Here is an 18220-nt window from a genome sequence, read left to right on the forward strand (position 1 = left end):
TTTCAAACTAGTGATATGTAGAAACAATTTCACAAGGTATGTATGTCATTCTTCTAACTTTTGCATCAAACCATTTTATTTTCATCACCTCAGACATTAATAAACACCATTAAATTAGAGTCAAAGTGACAATTTAAATAATTTCTTTCTAAGCATCTAATGTATGCTTACCTTTGGACCTATTAATTTATCAGCTGTCATTTTAGCAAATAGCTCTGCTGTCTGGGCTCGAACCTGTGGATGTGTTGAATTGCAGAACATATCCAATAAATAAATTAAAGCTCCTATGAAAGAAAAAAGAATCGGTATTTAGGTTATACACAAAGTACATGGCACATCTTTAATCAGAGGAACTCATTTTCAACTTTATTTCAACTCAAGGTAGTTTAGCTCTTTTAAACTGCAAGGCTTCCAAAGCATTCTTGTAGCTTGTTAGCTGTACACTATGACCCAAAATAAGCTTCATTGCTATTTAGTGTGACTGGATAAGAAAGCACTCTATACATTACCTTTTGCCATTGCCTCTTTGATTATTTTTGTACTTGATGTCAAGGCATAAAGAGTTTCCAGAACAAGCTGACGACCTGCAGAATAAAAGACATTTTAAGGAGTGTGTTGCCATATTAGACTACATCTACTGGTCAAGCACCAAGTTAGGAATTCTCCAGAGGGCATCATACTGAAATCTCCTATTAATAGGCAAGACAGGTGTTACTGTGGCCTTGTTATGAATGAAGAAGCTGAGGACAAGTTTAACTAGTTCATAGTTTCGCAGCTTTTGACCTCTATATGGATAGACTTTATACTGAGGTCTGTCAAGTCTCCAAATCCATTACTTGTAAACCCAGTATCATACCTAATTCCTACATCACTGTTCATGGCAGACACAAACAAAATCTCTCTGCCTCCGAATACTATCTTTGGAGATACTCTGATTACCTGGGTGTGCTGGGGGAACTGAAGTAGCTCTTGCAAGGTGTGTAAGACATGGCAGTATCCTTCTGGACACATTTCCCCTCTTATCACCGAGACAACCTAGATGTAGTTTAATAACAGAGTGCATGATTTGCATAGGAGGTCCTGGCTTGATTCCAAATTATCAGCTATACCAGGCTATTGTGGGTGACTAAACTTCACTCTTTTAGAGTCAAATGGTGGTGACATACAGGTAGTCAAAGGAGCAAAGAGTTGGTAAAAGCAGTGGAGGCTGCCAAGTGTTAGGCAAAGACCAAAACAACAAACTCTGGTAGCTGCAAGAAATCAAACATCCAGAAGTAGAAGTTACTAAGAGGAGCAACGTACTATATTGGAAATTCACTGCTGTTCTAATCAGTTTCAAAAGAAAACAAGTCTTTGAAGGGTATAGAGGAAGGTTAATACATTTATGTGTTTTTATTTTATTTATTTATTTTTAATTTTTTAAATATTTATTTTATTTTTTTATTCCCTTTTGTTGCCCTTGTTGTTTTATTGTTGTAGTTATTATTGTTGTTGTCGTTGTTGGATAGGACAGAGAGAATGGAGAGAGGAGGGAAGACAGAGAGGGGGAGAGAAAGACAGACACCTGCAGACCTGCTTCACCGCCTGTGAAGCGACTCCCCTGCAGGTGGGGAGCCGGGGTTCGAACCGGGATTCTTGTGCCGGTCCTTGTGCTTTGCGCCACCTGCGCTTAACCCACTGCGCTACAGCCCGACTCCCCATTTATGTGTTTTTAAAAGCTTTGTTTACTTATTTATTACTGGGGGTAGAACAAGTGCATCACTTGGGCACATGAAATGCTGGGATCAAACTTGGGACCTCATGATTGACAGCCTAACATTTTATCCACTGCTTCACCTTCTAGGTAACAATTTTGACATATTTTAATGTTCCTCAGCAAATAGTGGGAGTTAACTTTTTTTTTTTTTTTCTAAATGTAAGGGATATCAGAGTAGGATGAGCTACTGAGATGTCATCTAGCTCACCTATGAGATTAAGTACTGACTGAACTATACAAATCAGAATATGAAATAACACTTTAAAACTGATTTCTGTAACATTTTTTACTTCATCTATCAGTTTAGTTTCGTATTGTTAAAACTCCACAAAGTCACTGAAAGCTAATTTAAAAGGGGGGCTGTATTGTTATGTGGAAAACTGAGAAATGTTATACATGTACAAACTACTATATTCACCATCAAATGTTAAACACTAATCCCCTAACAAAGGGAAAAAAAGGAAATTCAATAATGATAAAAAAATAATCTGCAAATGACTTTCAGAACTTCTTAAAGAATTCTTTCAGATATGCTACTTATTAGAGAAATAAAAATATTCAATGAGAATTCAACTCCACTCAGTCCACTGAATATAAAGGAAATACCTAACACTGAGCATAAAACGAGTGAGACAGGTCTCTGCTGTGAAGGAGACATTGTGAAGCCAAGATTGACAGGACTGTCCACAAGTCAGCAAAACTGGGTAAGCAACATATTCTAATACCAGTGGCAAAGCTAGAGGCATACTCCAATTGCCTCTGAGTAGCAACCTAAAGGCTGGTTTTTAGGACAGCCACACACAATTATGACATACAACGGTATAGCTTGTAAGAAGCCATACAAGAGCTGGTTCTATTTGAGACATCAGATTGTTTTTTTTTCCTTTTGCCATCAAGGTTATTGCTGGGGCTTGGTGCCGGCACTATGAATCCACCACTTCTGGTGGCCATTTATTTTTCCTTTCTTTTGATAGGACAGGAAGACATGGGGGGAGGGGGAGGGGTAGGGTAGAGAGGGAAAAAGAAAGAGACACTTTCAGAGCTGTGTTTCTCTCCTCTCCTCGGTCAACTAGGAATACCAAAGGAGAACACCCGGGACCGCATCAAGACAGGACTAGAACTACTTTGGGGAGCCACCAGAATCACCAGAGCATCCAGAGACCACATCTCTGCCCAGACCCCCAGCTCTACCCAGCTGAGAAACTTCTCTAAAGAACAAGGAATAGCAAAGATCACCTGAGACTGCAACAAGACGAGACTAGGACTACTTTGGGAACCCACCAAGTCACCGGTGAGTGAAAACACGTGAGGCTCCTGGACAGAGAGGAGCCTAAGGAGAGATTCCTGGGGCTAAAGTCCACATCCACTCTCAGTCTGTTGGTTAACAGTCTGGCAGTTTGCCAGTTGTGGAGTGACCTTCAGTCTGTTTTACCAACATAAAACTGCTCAGGAGAGAAGAGGACTCCCCTAAGTCTCACCAAGGGCAAATGTGAGTCTCCATTGCTACTACCCCCCCCCCCAAATGCTGGAGCAGCAAGGGGGAGCCCCTGTGCTGACAGTAGGGGGGCAGAGAACTCACCAGGAAACTCAGGAGAAGATCTACACCCTGGTGGTCTAGTGGGGGGGCTGTATAGTGGGAGCCTTCCCACATAGTTCTCCTGATGAGAACATGGTAAATAATTGCCTCAGAACCCACAGACTATAAACAGGACTTGTTTAGACACTCACAGGGCCCAGCTGTGCTGCCTGGCGTGGCAGAGAAGCTGAATTGAGCCCAAAGTTTTGGATCCTTGGGGTGTGGAAGTCTCTTTGCATAACCACTGTGTTATCTCTCCCCCACCCTGCTTTATCTCTTGGTCGGGAGTGATCAAGCTAAAAAATCTACTTATAGGTAAAAAGGCCTCAGGCTACCACCGCCTACAGGGAAGAAAAAGAACAAAAGAGGCTTGACCAGCCACTGTGCTTCAACTTAGGGACTGAGATAACATTGAAACTACTGTTAACTTCCACAGCTGTGAACTCTTGAAGTAGTTTACTTGGACACAAGTCAATACAGGCAAGAGTGATCAGTGACTGAACAGTACTGAGAAAAGGACCTCATAACACACTATAATAGTGGTTAAACCAAGGAGAAACACTGGAGAAATGAACCAGGACAGAAGTCCAGCTAAAAGGCCCCCAAAGGTAGAAGCACAGAAGAATGAGATCAACATTCAAACGCTAGTTGAGGAATTAGTCATAAGAGTGAAGAAAGAGTTTGAAAGAATTGTCATCAGAAATGCAGAAAGAACAAAGGAGACTCAAAGAAAGCACCATCTTGAGGCAGAGCTGAAAGCCGAAATAGCTGAGCTTCGAGTATCAGAACAGGCCAACAAAATAGCTGAGCTACAGAAAACAACAGAGGGGAGAGAAAAAAGAATAAATGAGGCAGAAAGCAGAATTAGCAAGATAGAGGAGAAAACTGAGAAAACTAAGAAAGAGTAAGAGATCTCAAAAAGACATTAAGAGATACTGAAAACAACAACAGAGACCTATGGGATGACTTTAAAAGAAATAATATATGCATGATAGGCCTACCAGAGGAAGAAAGAGAGGGAGGGAAGAAATTGTTCTACAGGGCATAATAGATGAGAATTTCTCTAGTCTAGACAACATAAAAGACATAAAGGTTCAAGAAGCCCAAAAGGTCCCAAACAGAATTAACTCAGACTTAAAGATGCCAAGACACATCATATTTAGAATGAAAGGAATAAGAATAAAGCAAGGATCCTGAAGGTTGCAAAAGAAAAGCAAAGTCACCTACAGAGGAATACCCATAAGATTAGCAGCAGACTTCTCCACACAAACACTACAGGCCAGAAGAGAATGGCAAGATATCTACTGAGTGCTCAATGAGAAAGACTTTCAACCAAGAATACTATATCCTGCTAGACTGTCATTCAGACTAGTTGGAGGCATAAAAACCTTCTCAGACAAGCAACAGTTGAAGGAATTAACTATCACCAAGCCTGCCATGAAAGAAGTTCTGAAAGGTCTCCTATAAACAATCAGGTCACCATAAATATGCCATATATCAGAACACTCTAAAAATCTAAAATATGCCTACTAGATATCTACAAAATGGAGTAGCCCCCAACTCTTCATCTGCACTATTCCAGCCTTTAAGTTCATGACTGATCAACAATTTGTTTGGCTTTGTATGTTAACTCTCTTTTCAGTCACCAGGTTCCAGATGCTAGCAGGATGCTGACCAGACTTCCCTGGCCAGACAACCCCACCAGTGTGTCCTGGAGCCACCTCCCCAGAGCCCCACCCTACTAGGAAAAGAGAGAGACAAGCTGGGAGTATGGATCGACCTGTCAACGCCCATGTTCAGCAGGGAAGCAATTATAGAAGCCAGACCTTCCACCTTCTGCAACCCACAATGACTTTGGGTCCATAATCCCAGAGGGTTAAAGAACAGGAAAGCTATCAGGGGAGGGGATGGGATAAGGAGTTCTGGTGGTGGGAATTGTGTGGAGTTGTATCCCTCTTATACTATGGTTTTGTCAATGTTTCCTTTTAATAAATAAAGAAAAAAGAAAGAAAAAACTACAATAATGGCATTAAAATATTTTCAGCCTATAAAATCAATAAATGTCAATGGCCTGAATTTACCTATTAAAAGACACAGAATAGGAAGATGGATTAGAAAACACAACTCAACCATATGTTGTCTGCAAGAATCTCAACTAAGTCAACAAGACAAACAATCTCAAAGTGAAAGAACAGAAAACTATCATACAGGCCAATGGACCACAAAAAAGGGCAGGAACAACTATTCTCATATCTGACATGATAGACTTTAAAATCAATTAACATTAAAAAAGATAGGGATGGACACTACTTAATGCTCAGTGGATCAGTCAATCGAGGACATAACAATTATTAACATCTATGCACCCAATGAGAAGCCATCTAAATACATCAAACATCTACTGAAAAAGCTACAGTAATATATTAATAGCAACACAGTAGTAGTAGGGGACTTCAACACCCCAATCTTCAACTTGACAGATCATCCAGGCAGAAAATTAATAAAGTATGAAGGAGCTAAATGAACAGATAGATAAACTAGAACTACTGTACATTTACAGAGTAAAAATGGTAACTTCACCATTTTCAGCCCATCTTGGATGGAGCTTGAAGAAATCATGTTGAGTGAAATAAGTCAGAAACAGAAGGATGAATATGGGATGATCTCACTCTCAGACAGAAGTTGAAAAACAAGATCAGAAGAAAAATCACTAAGCAGATCTTGGACTGGAGTTGATATATTGCACCAAAGTAAAAGACTCGTGGTGGGGGTTCAGGTCATGGAACAGGATGGGTGAGGACCTAGTGGGGGTTGTGTTGTTGGGTGAAAACTGAGAAATATTATGCATGTACAAACTATTATATTTACTGTTGACTGTAAAACATTAATCCCCCAATAAAGAAAGAAAGATAGAAAGAAAGAAATATGAAAGAAAGAAAGAAGCTGGACTTAAAAAGAGAGAGAGATGCACTCTGTGACTTGCTTTACTACTTCTGAAGTATCTCCTTGAAGGTAGGGAGCAGGGGCTCTAACCCAGGGCTGCTACTGCCTGGCCCCCCACATTGGTGTATTTTTACAAGTTCATTTTGGTGGTATCAGCATCAAATCAATAAAGAACATTGCATGTAGGATTGCAGTCTAAGCTGAGCACAGAGTAATTTTTATCTTAGGCCATCTTTCTATCATCTAAGACCAAGCTAACTCTTAATCATTCATGTGTAATTATACAGAGCGAACTGAAATCCTTAGTTAATTTTCCTTTGCTTTTGGACCCCTTTCTTCCAACGTTTGATATTGGATATGCAAACCAATTTTATTGACATATCATTAAAAAGGTGAATTTAATACAGAGGTCACTCAATATATGCCCAAACCAAGCACATGACATTTTGTCAGAGGTTTATATCATGCATGTAACTATTTCTCTCTTAGGACTGTCAGTGCTGTGACTGCTCTGATTCTCTATGAAAATACCTACTTGAAGGCAATGAGTGAAGAAGAGCCAATAAATTGGACAAAACCATCGATTCAGCAATATTGTTGACACAATCTTGGTTAGATGTCACTATATTCACAACCTGAAAATTAATCAACATGATATTAAAAGGTTTAAAATAATTTCAGACTTACATCAAATAATCGGAAGCTAAGTAAGCAGAGACCCTCACGAAATCTAGAAAAATATATGAAGGGGGAAAATTGCTTATATAAAGAGTGGAGTTTAATTTTAAGAGTAGCTTTATTATTTTTATCCTTTGAGAATAGAAAATGGCTATGTTCATGTATCATGTATATTAACTTATTAATTTTATGGCAACTTCACTGCTTCCAGGTTAACTGCTTCAAAGAGACAGGATACAAGAGTTGCACTCCAGGTCAACTGTTTCAAAGAGACATGTATACAAGAGTAGCAGAGTCACACTCCCATGTGGTGATGAACCTTACCAGCTAAGGTATCTCCTGGCCCTTCCTATTAATTCAAGGTAAGAGTTAAATGAAGTGAATGATCTAATGAATCTTTTAGCACCAACACATAATCTTGAGGCTCACAGAAGCCTGACCCCCACTCCCACACATGCTTTCAAATTATGGTGCACAACATAGTAATTTCTAGTCATAGACTTGCAGTGGTAAGTGCCCAAGAAGATATTAATCTTTACTACTTTGTGGTCTTGGAGGGGGAAAGCAAATGTCTTTAGCATTCAGAACACAGATTGGGTCTAAGTTTCCACTGTAAAGAAACACAATGGTTATTCTTTTCAAAAGAATAATCGCTCAAGTCTAACTTTAATAGTACATCTAAAGATTAGTGTCACTTGTAACTTGAACTATGTGGTAAGTATCTCTAATCAATGTGTCCTATGTTTAAAAGCTATTTACAAAGTTTCATGGTATCTAAGTTTAGGTAGGGAAGCATCATTTTCAATTAAAAGAACATGCATGTTGCTAGTCTAATAAAAATATCTTAAACTGAAATGCAGTCTGAGAACACGTTATATAATCCACTCATGTAGACTAATCTACTACAGAGTTGAAATTGGTCTTCTTTATAAGCCGAGTGAGCAAGATCACCTAGAAAAGGACCTTGGGATTTCATTAGGTTGCCGGGACACTGAGCTGCCTGTGACCTGATTTGCTGCGTCTCCCAGAGGAAAAGGCAAAAGTCCATTAGAATCAGTGGTTTCATTTTTGAAGGTGGGGTCTCCAACTTGTCTTACTTCTCTCCAACTTCTATGTACTCCTAAGGTACATAGGCTCTGGGTAGGTGGTTTTCCTAGACAGTTTCTGTAAGTGACAACACAACCATGCTGTGGGTAATACCCCCATTCTCCAAAAAAAAAAAAAAAAAAAAAAAAAAAAAGGCTGCTATTGTACTGCACAGTAAGAAAAGCATCTAAGGGGTTGGAGGTAGGGCCTGTCCTCTGGAGCCCAAGCCCAGCAGAGTGCCTGGGGCTCAACATGTCTCTCTTTGGAGACGAGATAATAGGACTGAAGTGCTTCCTCTTTTTGTTTGATTTGTGGCTCAAATCTTCCCGAGTAAAGCCCATTCTTTAACTCACTGCACACTGTGTCCTAAGCTCTGATGAGTCAGCAGATAATGAGCACAGGAGGGACCATGCTCAACAACATGGTGCAACATTTGCTTCTTCAAGATAAATATCTCAAAAGTATTAATTCACTTGGCTCAATAGGCAAAAAGAAGAAAAAAGTGTAAATACCCATTCAATTTCAGAGGTGAAATAATCAAGGTTTAAAGCACATACATATGGTAAGAAAGGTAACAAACTTAAGTACAAAATTCTTTTACCTCTAAAGCCAACTGCTGCACTTGACCAGCACCGTGAACTCGAAGGAGAGAAAATATTAACTTAAAATGCCCAATGCATTCACTTTCAGAGCCTAGGGAGTGAAGAGTTTTAAATTTTAATTTAGATTTGATTTCTAAAAGTCATTGCAAGTTATTTAAGACAAACAAACAACCTTTTGGGATTTCCAGGTGATTTAAACTGAATCTTTAGCGGGCTGGGGTAATAGAATGATTATGAAAACAAAACAAAAAGCCTTTCATGTCTGAGGCACCAAATGTCCTAGGTTCAATCCCCAGAAGCACTATTAGCCAGAGCTGAGCACTGCTTTAGTAAAAGAAATAAAAAAATATAAATAAATAAAATCTTTACTGTTTTAGCTTGATATATTTGTCATCAAAATTAGGATTGAAAGAGCATTTTAGATGTATTCATCCATCTCCCTGGAGAGTACTGGAAATGTCATTTTACATACATTTAAAATGTTTACCTTTTACTATCTTAATATTTCAACTTTTTACAAACCAAAAACACAGGTGGTTTTCAAAAAATGCGCTTATGTGTATATAATGCTAGACTAGAAAATTCAAACATTAGATTGCCTAACAAAGAAATGCAAGTTAAGTTCTTAAAATTGCTATGTCAACTTACTTCACCAATGTGAAATTATCATCCTCTCTTTTCAATTTATGAGACATCAGTTCTTCAAAACATAGAACCTTGACTTGCCCTTCTAGCCTATTAATTTTAGGTAAAAATATTGCAAGGTCAATTCCTTTTAATGCATAATGGAATGGCATTCTAAGTGTGCTTTTCCCTCTTAGTCTCTGTCCTAGAATTGAGACCTGGGGCTTCTAGGGCCCTCCTACGGTAAGGACAGTACTAACCAAGGTATAGTCACACACCTGGATTATATTTTATGACATTTCTTAAAGCCTCCAAAGCCATTTCCACTCTTGGCAAACGGTCTCCATGTTGCTCTGACTCCACTTTAGCAGAATGTGTGATAGCCATGAAAGTGTGGAGGTACTGGGCCTGGGAGCCAATATAATCCAAGAGACTCGCAGCAAATGCTTTTGGAACCTAGGTCAAGTAAAGAACCATTTAATAATAAGTATGCCCTTTGGAATGCAAAGCACAGACTTCAGAGCAAAACCAAAATCCAAAACCTTTAAGTTGTGGAAGTGGTTAACTTAAACACGTGCAGGAGTATGTGTATGGACTACAAGGGAGAGGCTTGTAAGGATGAGGGGAGTAGGAGACACAACCTAGTCATATAGGAAATGTTATCAGCATTTTGGTATTAATGCTTTACCATTTTTCTCTCAACAGTAGGGTCTGATAAAGTCCCATCAATGCATTATTTAACAGTTCAGAGATCAAAGGTTTTCTTCCCTTTACCAAATGGATGGTGTGATATGTAAATTCCACAATTTGGCTGTATTTTTATAACTAAAATTTACATATATTTAGAGAGGAAATATTAAGACAGTTTTCAGAGAGATTTCATAAATCACTGAATTCATTTTGTTTAACAGTTAACAAATGTTATTCAGTAATTACACATTCTGGCTTAGAATATCCCTTCCTTTTCTTGAGAAAGATTTAAAACAAAGTCTCACTTCTTCCTTCCTTACAAATCCATCAGCCACTAAATCTTCCTAAAAATAGTGAATAACTCCCACATAATCCTCCCAGGATGGAAAAACCAAAGTAGCTTTTCATTTGCTTCTAGAAGTGATCATCTCAGGAGATGACCTGGCACGATTCCAATCATCAAAAAGAACTTTTTACTATACCATGGTAATTTCCCCCCATTAATGGGTCAGATAAAACGATTCTGACAATCTGATATTCTACATAATGGTGTGAACATGTAAATAAATGGCTGTGTAATTGGACTTGTACTTCCAGGTGAGAACAGGAAGTTGAGTCATATCTAGACAACACGGTGGGGTAAAGCTGTGCATACAGTAAAAGGATTAGCTGAGCAAGGACTAACTTCCTGAATTTACAAAGCAAAATCATTCAAAATTAAGATGGCTCATTAAGTTTTTAATGGTCCCTTGTCATATTTAGGACAAAGCATTTGGCTAAGAATAGATCTGATTTCAATGTACACAGTAAGAGTAACTTTCTGTAACAAATGATTAAAGATAGCAGACAAAGCTGAGAAGTAGAGAGCTTACCTCAAGTTGGAAAGTAGGGACTTCATTATATACCCTGACAAAGATTTCCCCAACAATAAGTTCTTTGGCATGATCACTGTAGACAAATTCTGATCCATATGTTTTATCGCAGTCACCCTTAAGAGATGAAGAAAATAGACCACTACATGTAAATTAGAATCACTGGTGTCTGGTTTATAAATATATAACTTAGGTGTCTAACTTGGAAAATTCTTTCATTTTTCCAGAGGAAAACTGTGGTGGGACAAACATCAGAACACTAAAGGCAATTAAAACGTTTATAAGCAATGAAATGGATTCTGAAACAGGCGCAGAATTGTATTTTAGTCCAAAGATTAAGATTATAACTTGCTTTAAAATGTCACAAGATTGCAAAGCTGGGGTTATGAGAATGTCCTAGAGCTAGTGGTTGAAAATCAAGCATAACACCTGGCTGTTCTCACTCCACTCACCAGATATTTAGCCTTGTCAGATATACAGGCTGACAGTTAAGAGATGAGTGCATTTGGACTGGATTTAGAAAATAACATACTGAACAGAGCTCTAGTGGCACAATCGGGTAGAGTACACTGGATTTATACGGAAAATAATATATTGATTAAAAATGTTGGAAAACAGGGCTTCTGAATTTAAAAAATGCAGGTAGTATTGTACAGCTTGACAAATCAGGAGAGTTTACATTTAAGGAAAAGGGAAAGAAAGGAAGAGTAGAGGACCTAGGAGATGCACACTGCATAAAGTGGATGAGTGGGACTTGACTGTGTTTGTCTCCTAATAAAAGTAAGCGGAAAGGAGGTAAGAAGACTAGGGAGTGGTGGACCAGGAGGCGGCAGTGGATAAAGCACTGGAAAGACTAGGAGTGTAAGGCCAGTGTAAGGTCCTAGGTTTGATCACTGTCATTACATGAGAACAAGGACACAAGTGCAACTCTGTAGATGGTGGAACAATGCTTTGGTCTCTCATAAAAAATTAATTAAGAACTGGGCAGGGGAGGTAGCACAATGACAGATAACACCTTGTTGAGCTTTGCTATTCTATTATTATTTTTTTTTTTAACTAGAGCACTGCTCAGCTCTGGCTTATGGTGGTGTGGGGGATTGAACCTGGTACTTTGGAGCCTCTGGCACGAGAGTCTCTTCGCATAACCATTATGCTGTCTACCCTCCGTCCAAGCTCTGCTATTCTTAAACTTTCTATAGTAGAATTCTGAGTATCATGAAATGAATTAAAACTCAAATTTTGAATAATTTAGGGCATAGTACGATGGTAACTCTAATAAGTGTTGTTCATTTAAATCTTTATTAATGAGGGGCAGGGGAGAGAACAAAAGCAACTCTCTGGACATGTGATGCTGGGGATCAAATTTGGGGACACATGTTTGAGAGGCAATGATTAACCCACAGCGCCACCTCCTGGGTTGCTCTTTAACAAAAATTTAAATCCACAAACATAATTGTCTTCCAAAACATCAAAACTCAACCATCTACATTGCCAGAAAAGTTATGACACCTTCTTGCACAGGAAAACATAGAAAAAACACATCATGACTTTTCCAACATCCCAATATCCACTAGTCAGTTTGGATAATATAAAACTTTAATTAACCAGGGAAAGAAACTGAAGAGAACAATTAAAACACAGAACTTCTGGATACAAAAACTAGGTAAAAGAGAAAGAGAGAGTATGTGTGTATACTAGAAGTCATAACAGCAACAAAAAGTCCTCTTGATAATACAGTAAGAATGCTGTTCTTTTTTTTTTTTTTTAATCTTTATTTATTGGATAGAGTCAGCCAGAAATTGGGGGGTGGGGAGAGTTGGGAAAGGGAAAAGACAGACACCTGCAGCCCGGCTTCACCACTCGTGAAGCTTTCCCCCTGCAGGTAAGGACCAGGGGCTTGAACCCTGTCCTTGCACACTGTAATGTGTGCACTCAACCAGGTACACCACTGCCTGTCCCCAATAATGCTGTTCTTAAGTGGGTCAAATATTAGGTGGCAGAAAGCTACAGACTTAACTCCAAAAGAAGGGGAGGAGTGAGTTTCTTTTTCATCAATACTAAGTTATAGTTCCAGAGAAAGTTGCTCAAGAAATTTATAAAATAACATACTTTCTTAATCATGTTTTCTTGTTGGGATTCAAGAAATTCAAGTAGTTCTGCTCTTGTGGAATTGTTCCATATCAAATAGGGATTCTCCGTGTTGCTATTAAGCATCTTCAATATCTAAGAAACAGAATATTATTATTTTGTATAACATTTAGAAGGAAATCATTGAAGTAATCATTTATTAAGTTGCTTGTATATGTCATAAGTACAAATGAACTCAACAGTTCTAACAAGTTTGTTGATAAACTATTTTGTAACAAAAAACAAATTCTTTGCAGAGGTTTCACAAGTTGGATTCAAATTTGATTCCCTAGGATTTCACATTCTTAACATTTTCTCTATCAAAAAAATTACACATGGTATTTTGCATTAAAGCACTGTATATAATCAATAAATATGAACTTAATAATTTTACCATACTGTCTTTACTATACATGCATTTGAAAACAAAACCTGTCTTTTAAAATATTTATTTATTAGATAGAGACAAAAATTGAGATGGAAGGGGAGGCAGAGAGACAACTGCAGCCCTATTTTACCATCATGAACCCTTGCAGGTGGGCACCAGGGGACTGAACTTGGGTTCCTGTGCACTGTAATGTGTGCTCTCAACCAGGTGCACTACTACCTTGCCCTCCAAGCCCAAGGAGGAACATAGTTTTGAGAAATGAAACGTATGGACAGAGACTCAGTTTAGATTCCTCTGACCTCCACCTTGGTTTGACACTGCATGAAGTAGCTCTGCAGACAGAATTCAGGACACTTAGCTGTCAAGCATGCTTCCTTTTTTTGTTTAGCTTGCCATGAGTGAAACTGTCATGCACACATTTGGCTCTCCTTTAAATGTTTAAACAATTTTTCCTTTTACAGAGCTTTATGCTAGGAAAACAATATGCTATTTATAACTTTCATCTTGAACAAAGTTGTCCTATCCTTGTTTTCTTGTTAACTATTAGCCAAGTAAAGTGACTAAAAAACACAGTTAGGAAAACTTTAAGAATTTGAGACTTGTCAGCTTAAAATAAGCACTTTACTAAATCGAGACAGATTTCCTGACCAAGATCATTAAGTGCTACATTTTCCCCCCCGTAGGTGTGAATTTCTGGAAAGAATGCTTTCAGTCAGCAAAATACATTACGTCGGTGAACACAAAGTTCAGACAAAGACCCATGATCAAGTAGCATATAAAGGATATTTTCTCTTACTCAGAGATACTGAAAAAGTCATGATCTGCACTAAAAACAGATCAGGTTGAATAAGAAACAAATTGTTTATCAATTCTGAAAATAACTTACATTTGGAATTTTGACTTTTTTTTTTTTTTTACAAAAGCATTATACTGGGCTATAGAAAAGTCATGATGCATTTTTACATAGAAAAATACATTATGGGGAGTCGGGCGGTAGCGCAGCGGGTTAAGTGCACATGGCGCAAAGCTCAAGGACCGGCAGAAGGATCCCGGTTCGAGCCCCTGGCTCCCCACCTGCAGGGGAGTCGCTTCACAGGCAGTGAAGCAGGTCTGCAGGTGTCTGTCTTTCTCTCCCCCTCTGTGTCTTCCCCTCCTCTCTCCATTTCTCTCTGTCCTAGCCAACAATGATGACATCAAGAACAACAATAATAACTACAATGATAAAACAACTAGGGCAACAAAAGGGAAAATAAATATTAAAAAAAAAGACAAACAGAAAAATACATTATGACTTTCCTGACAACCAAATATATTAGAGAAAAATAGCAGACAATCCTGCTATCCAGTATTTTCTTTTTTTAATAGCAAATATCTTGTTGGGTGTGGAGGGGAAGGCAGTGACACACCCAGTTAAGAGCACACATTACTAAGTGCAGGGACCTGGGTTTAAGCTTCTGGTCCCCACCTGCTGGGGGAAAGTCTAATTGGATTCTTAGGCAGAGAGGAGACTCAGTGAGACAATTAGGAAAGAAGTAGTATTTATCTAGTGGCAGCATAATTGATTCTTCAGGCTTGTATCCCAAAAACTGAGCCTTAAGCACAGTGGCGCTTGTCTTTATTTTAGTTACCAACTTGGCCTTAGTAACTCACAGCAACAAACTTAACAGGTTTTCTCTCTCTCTCTCTCTTTTTTTTTTTTTTTTAAAGATTTATTTATTGGATAGAGACAACCAGAAATCAAGAGGGAAGGGGTTGATAGAGAGGAATACAGAGAGACACCTGCAACACTGCTTCATCACTCGCAAAGCTTTCTCCTTGTAGGTGGGGGCCAGGGGCTTGAACTTGCGCATTATAATACATGTGTTCAACCAGATACACCACCACCCAGACTGTTTTTTTCTTTTCTACATGAAGATAGCACTTTTTTTTTTTTTTTTTTTTTTGCGCTTACCAGCAGGTTTGTTAACAGACATTTATAGCAGTTAGGACAGAGGACTCACTAGCAGCTGGCCAAGGCCAAGTTTATTACTTTAAGCAGAAAGAAAAGCCCATATATGCTGAGGGAAGGGGTAAGGTTGCCTCTAACTTAGTTCTGTTTATTCAGCTTGAGAAGTTAAACCCTTAGCTTCTCTCTGGAGAAGTCTACCCTTGCTTGCCTCAAAAGCTTCAGGAGCAGTGAAAGAATACTGCAGGTATCTTTTCTGCCTCTCTACCTCCCTACCCCACATCCTAATTTCTCTCTACCCTGTCAAAAAGGGGGGGGGGGTGGAGAAAATCTTTTCAGTTAAAACACTTAAGTATCTTTCAATGTATTTAAATATGCCTTCACAACTTAAAGCTTCACAGTAGTCTACTTAATGAGTTTCTAGTGTAATTCTCCTATGCAGTTCTTTAGATTAGCTTTTGCTTCTCAGAAAAGAAGCCAAAGAGATCTGCCATACTTTTGTCATCAATATAGACATGTACACATGTATTTTCTTTTAGAATTTTGACCAAGTTTAAGTAATCACAGCCTATAAGAATCAGTGATAAGTAAGATTCTGCATCTTCCAAACTCACTTTTATTTCCTGTCCTTTTGTGACTTGGTCTTAGTAAATATTTGGTGAAGCCTAAAGTGGAAAAGTATGAAATTATGACCTTTACAAGGACTGGATCACTATCGACCATAATAACTGAATTTCCTGGTAGAGAGAACAAGGAATACAAATATATATTTTTTACCTTTTTAAAAAAGTATTTATTTATTCCCTTTTGTTGTCCTTGTTGTTTTATTGTTGCTGTAGTTATTACTGTTCTTGTAATTGATGACTTTGCTCTTGGATAGGACAGAGAGAAATGGAGAGAGGAGGGGAAGACAGAGACCTGCAGACCTGCTTCACTGCTTGTGAAGTGACTCCTCTGCATGTGGTGAGCCAGGGGTTCGAACTGGGATCCTTACGCTGGTCCTTGCGCTTAACCCACTGCACCACCGCCTGACGCCCAATACAAATATTTTTAATTTTTAGATTCCCTACAGCAATCAGCACTGTTATGTTGATTTAAAGGAACCTGCACTATTTTTCAAAGCCCCAACAACCTCTTAAGCACGTACCTCTGTAGCACTGATGACAGCGAGTTTTCTAGCAACATAAGGTGTGAGCATGCCAGCTAAACTTTTCCTGACGGTTGGATTCTCTGGGGTCGCTTGCTCTTCTGGCAGATACCCTCCCAGTCGACTGAGAGCATGGACACTTAGTTTAGCCAGGCTGTTAGCTACTTCCTATTATAAACAAAAATTAAGCTGTTAAAGTAAATCTTATAGTAACACAGTAACTTTATGGAACACAAACTGTATCAAATATACTTAAAAGCAGGTAACAAACAAGCAAAAAAAAAAAAAAAAAAAAAGCACCCGAGTCCAATACTGAAGTCAGAAAACTTATGCATTCAAGATTATTTTTTATTTATACAAAAGATCTCCAGAGTCCTTGGGCTTATTTACATGTCCATAGTAGAATGTCTTGCAGGAAACTGGCTTGCCATGCCAAGCACAAATTACTGTTAGTTCTGAATATCAGAATACATGGAAGGAGAGGCAGGAAAAAAATCTTTAAAAGTCAATTCTGGCAAGAGCTAGGCTCGGGAGCCTGGCATTATATTCCCTGGGTTTCACAACCAATAAAGGCGACTGACTCAGTGACTAACACATTTGGAAATCTATTCCCCTAGAATGCTTCTAGCACATGTAGTTAAGATATAAAAAGTTCTGAGTTTAAAGAGCTATGAGTTATTTTGAAAAGTATATGTCTTGGGGATTCTGGATACCCAAAGCTTCACCTTTGCTTGGGTGTAAGTTTAGTATTAAAACAGTATTAAAGTTACCTGCTGGTTTGTTTCTTCACTTTTCTGAATGCCACTCTCTTCTAGTGTATAATCATAATTAAACAAATAGCCTAGTAGATGCCACAAGATTCCAGCCTGAAAGAGGTGTGTCTGTAGCCAGAAATCCACAGCAAAGGAACTGACACATTCTACCCCAAGAGCAGCCACTCGTGGAATACTCTGGAAGAATAGCAACAACAATAATGATAATGGAAATTAGTGACAGGATTTTTAAAAAAAGCTCCCAATAAAACTAGTTGTGAATGTATTTCAAGCTACTTTATTGTACATTTTCGATTTTAATGTGAATTCTATATTTTCTAAAGCTTAAGATAAAAAGTGAACCCGTAAAAAGGCATGTAGTTATACTTTCAGGTTGTGTATACACCTGGGCTTTCAAAAATTTAATTTGAAGTATCTTAATTTTTAAAAAAATATAAAGGGGCCAGGAGATGGTTCAGCTAGGGGAGCACATGCTTTACAGTGCTTGAGGTTCACCGTTCAACCACCGACAACACATGAACCCCATGGGTGGCAGAATGGTGCTTTGGTGTTTTTCCACAATCTCCACTCCCACTGCAATATATAAAACACAGGAGAACTGGGCTGAATGTGGGTCACTAGGCAGTGCCACATGCTTTGAGACCTCAGGTTCATTTGCCAGCATTACATTAAAAAGGAAGTACAGATAAGACAACATTAGCAACTCACAAACCTGTGCTCTTATTAAATATACCAATGACATCTTTAGTGTTGGTGTTCAATTTACTTATTATTAGTTTGTATTACTATCAAGCTCTTTCAACAACTTTCAGTAAAAATGCTGGGTTGTCAAGGCCAGGCGGTGGCATACCTGGTTAAGTGCACACACTACAGTGCCCAAGGACCCAGGTTCAAGCCCCTGGTCCCCACCTGCAGAGGGAAAGCTTCACAAGTGGTGAATCAGGGCTGTAAGTGTCTGTCTCTCTCCCTCTCTATCTCCCCCTTCCCTCTCAATTTCTATCTCTATCCAATAA

General features: G+C 38.6%; 1 protein-coding gene across 2 annotated transcripts in view; it reads right to left on the reverse strand.

Moving 5' to 3' along the window:
• The window catches only part of DNAJC13 (DnaJ heat shock protein family (Hsp40) member C13), a 149734-nt gene that overhangs the window by 20724 nt on the left and 110790 nt on the right, over positions 1 to 18220 (reverse strand). For both annotated transcript variants that reach the window (XM_060180241.1, XM_060180240.1), the window contains 9 exons: positions 17205 to 17384; positions 16435 to 16602; positions 12937 to 13050; positions 10828 to 10944; positions 9544 to 9721; positions 8641 to 8732; positions 6811 to 6910; positions 510 to 584; positions 172 to 284 (listed from right to left, as the gene is read on the reverse strand). In XM_060180241.1, coding sequence (XP_060036224.1) covers positions 172 to 284; positions 510 to 584; positions 6811 to 6910; positions 8641 to 8732; positions 9544 to 9721; positions 10828 to 10944; positions 12937 to 13050; positions 16435 to 16602; positions 17205 to 17384 — 1137 coding nt within the window. The remainder of the gene's footprint in view (positions 1 to 171; positions 285 to 509; positions 585 to 6810; positions 6911 to 8640; positions 8733 to 9543; positions 9722 to 10827; positions 10945 to 12936; positions 13051 to 16434; positions 16603 to 17204; positions 17385 to 18220) is intronic.

The sequence above is a fragment of the Erinaceus europaeus genome, chromosome 21 (genome assembly GCF_950295315.1).
Source record: "Erinaceus europaeus chromosome 21, mEriEur2.1, whole genome shotgun sequence".
NCBI lineage: Eukaryota > Metazoa > Chordata > Mammalia > Eulipotyphla > Erinaceidae > Erinaceus > Erinaceus europaeus.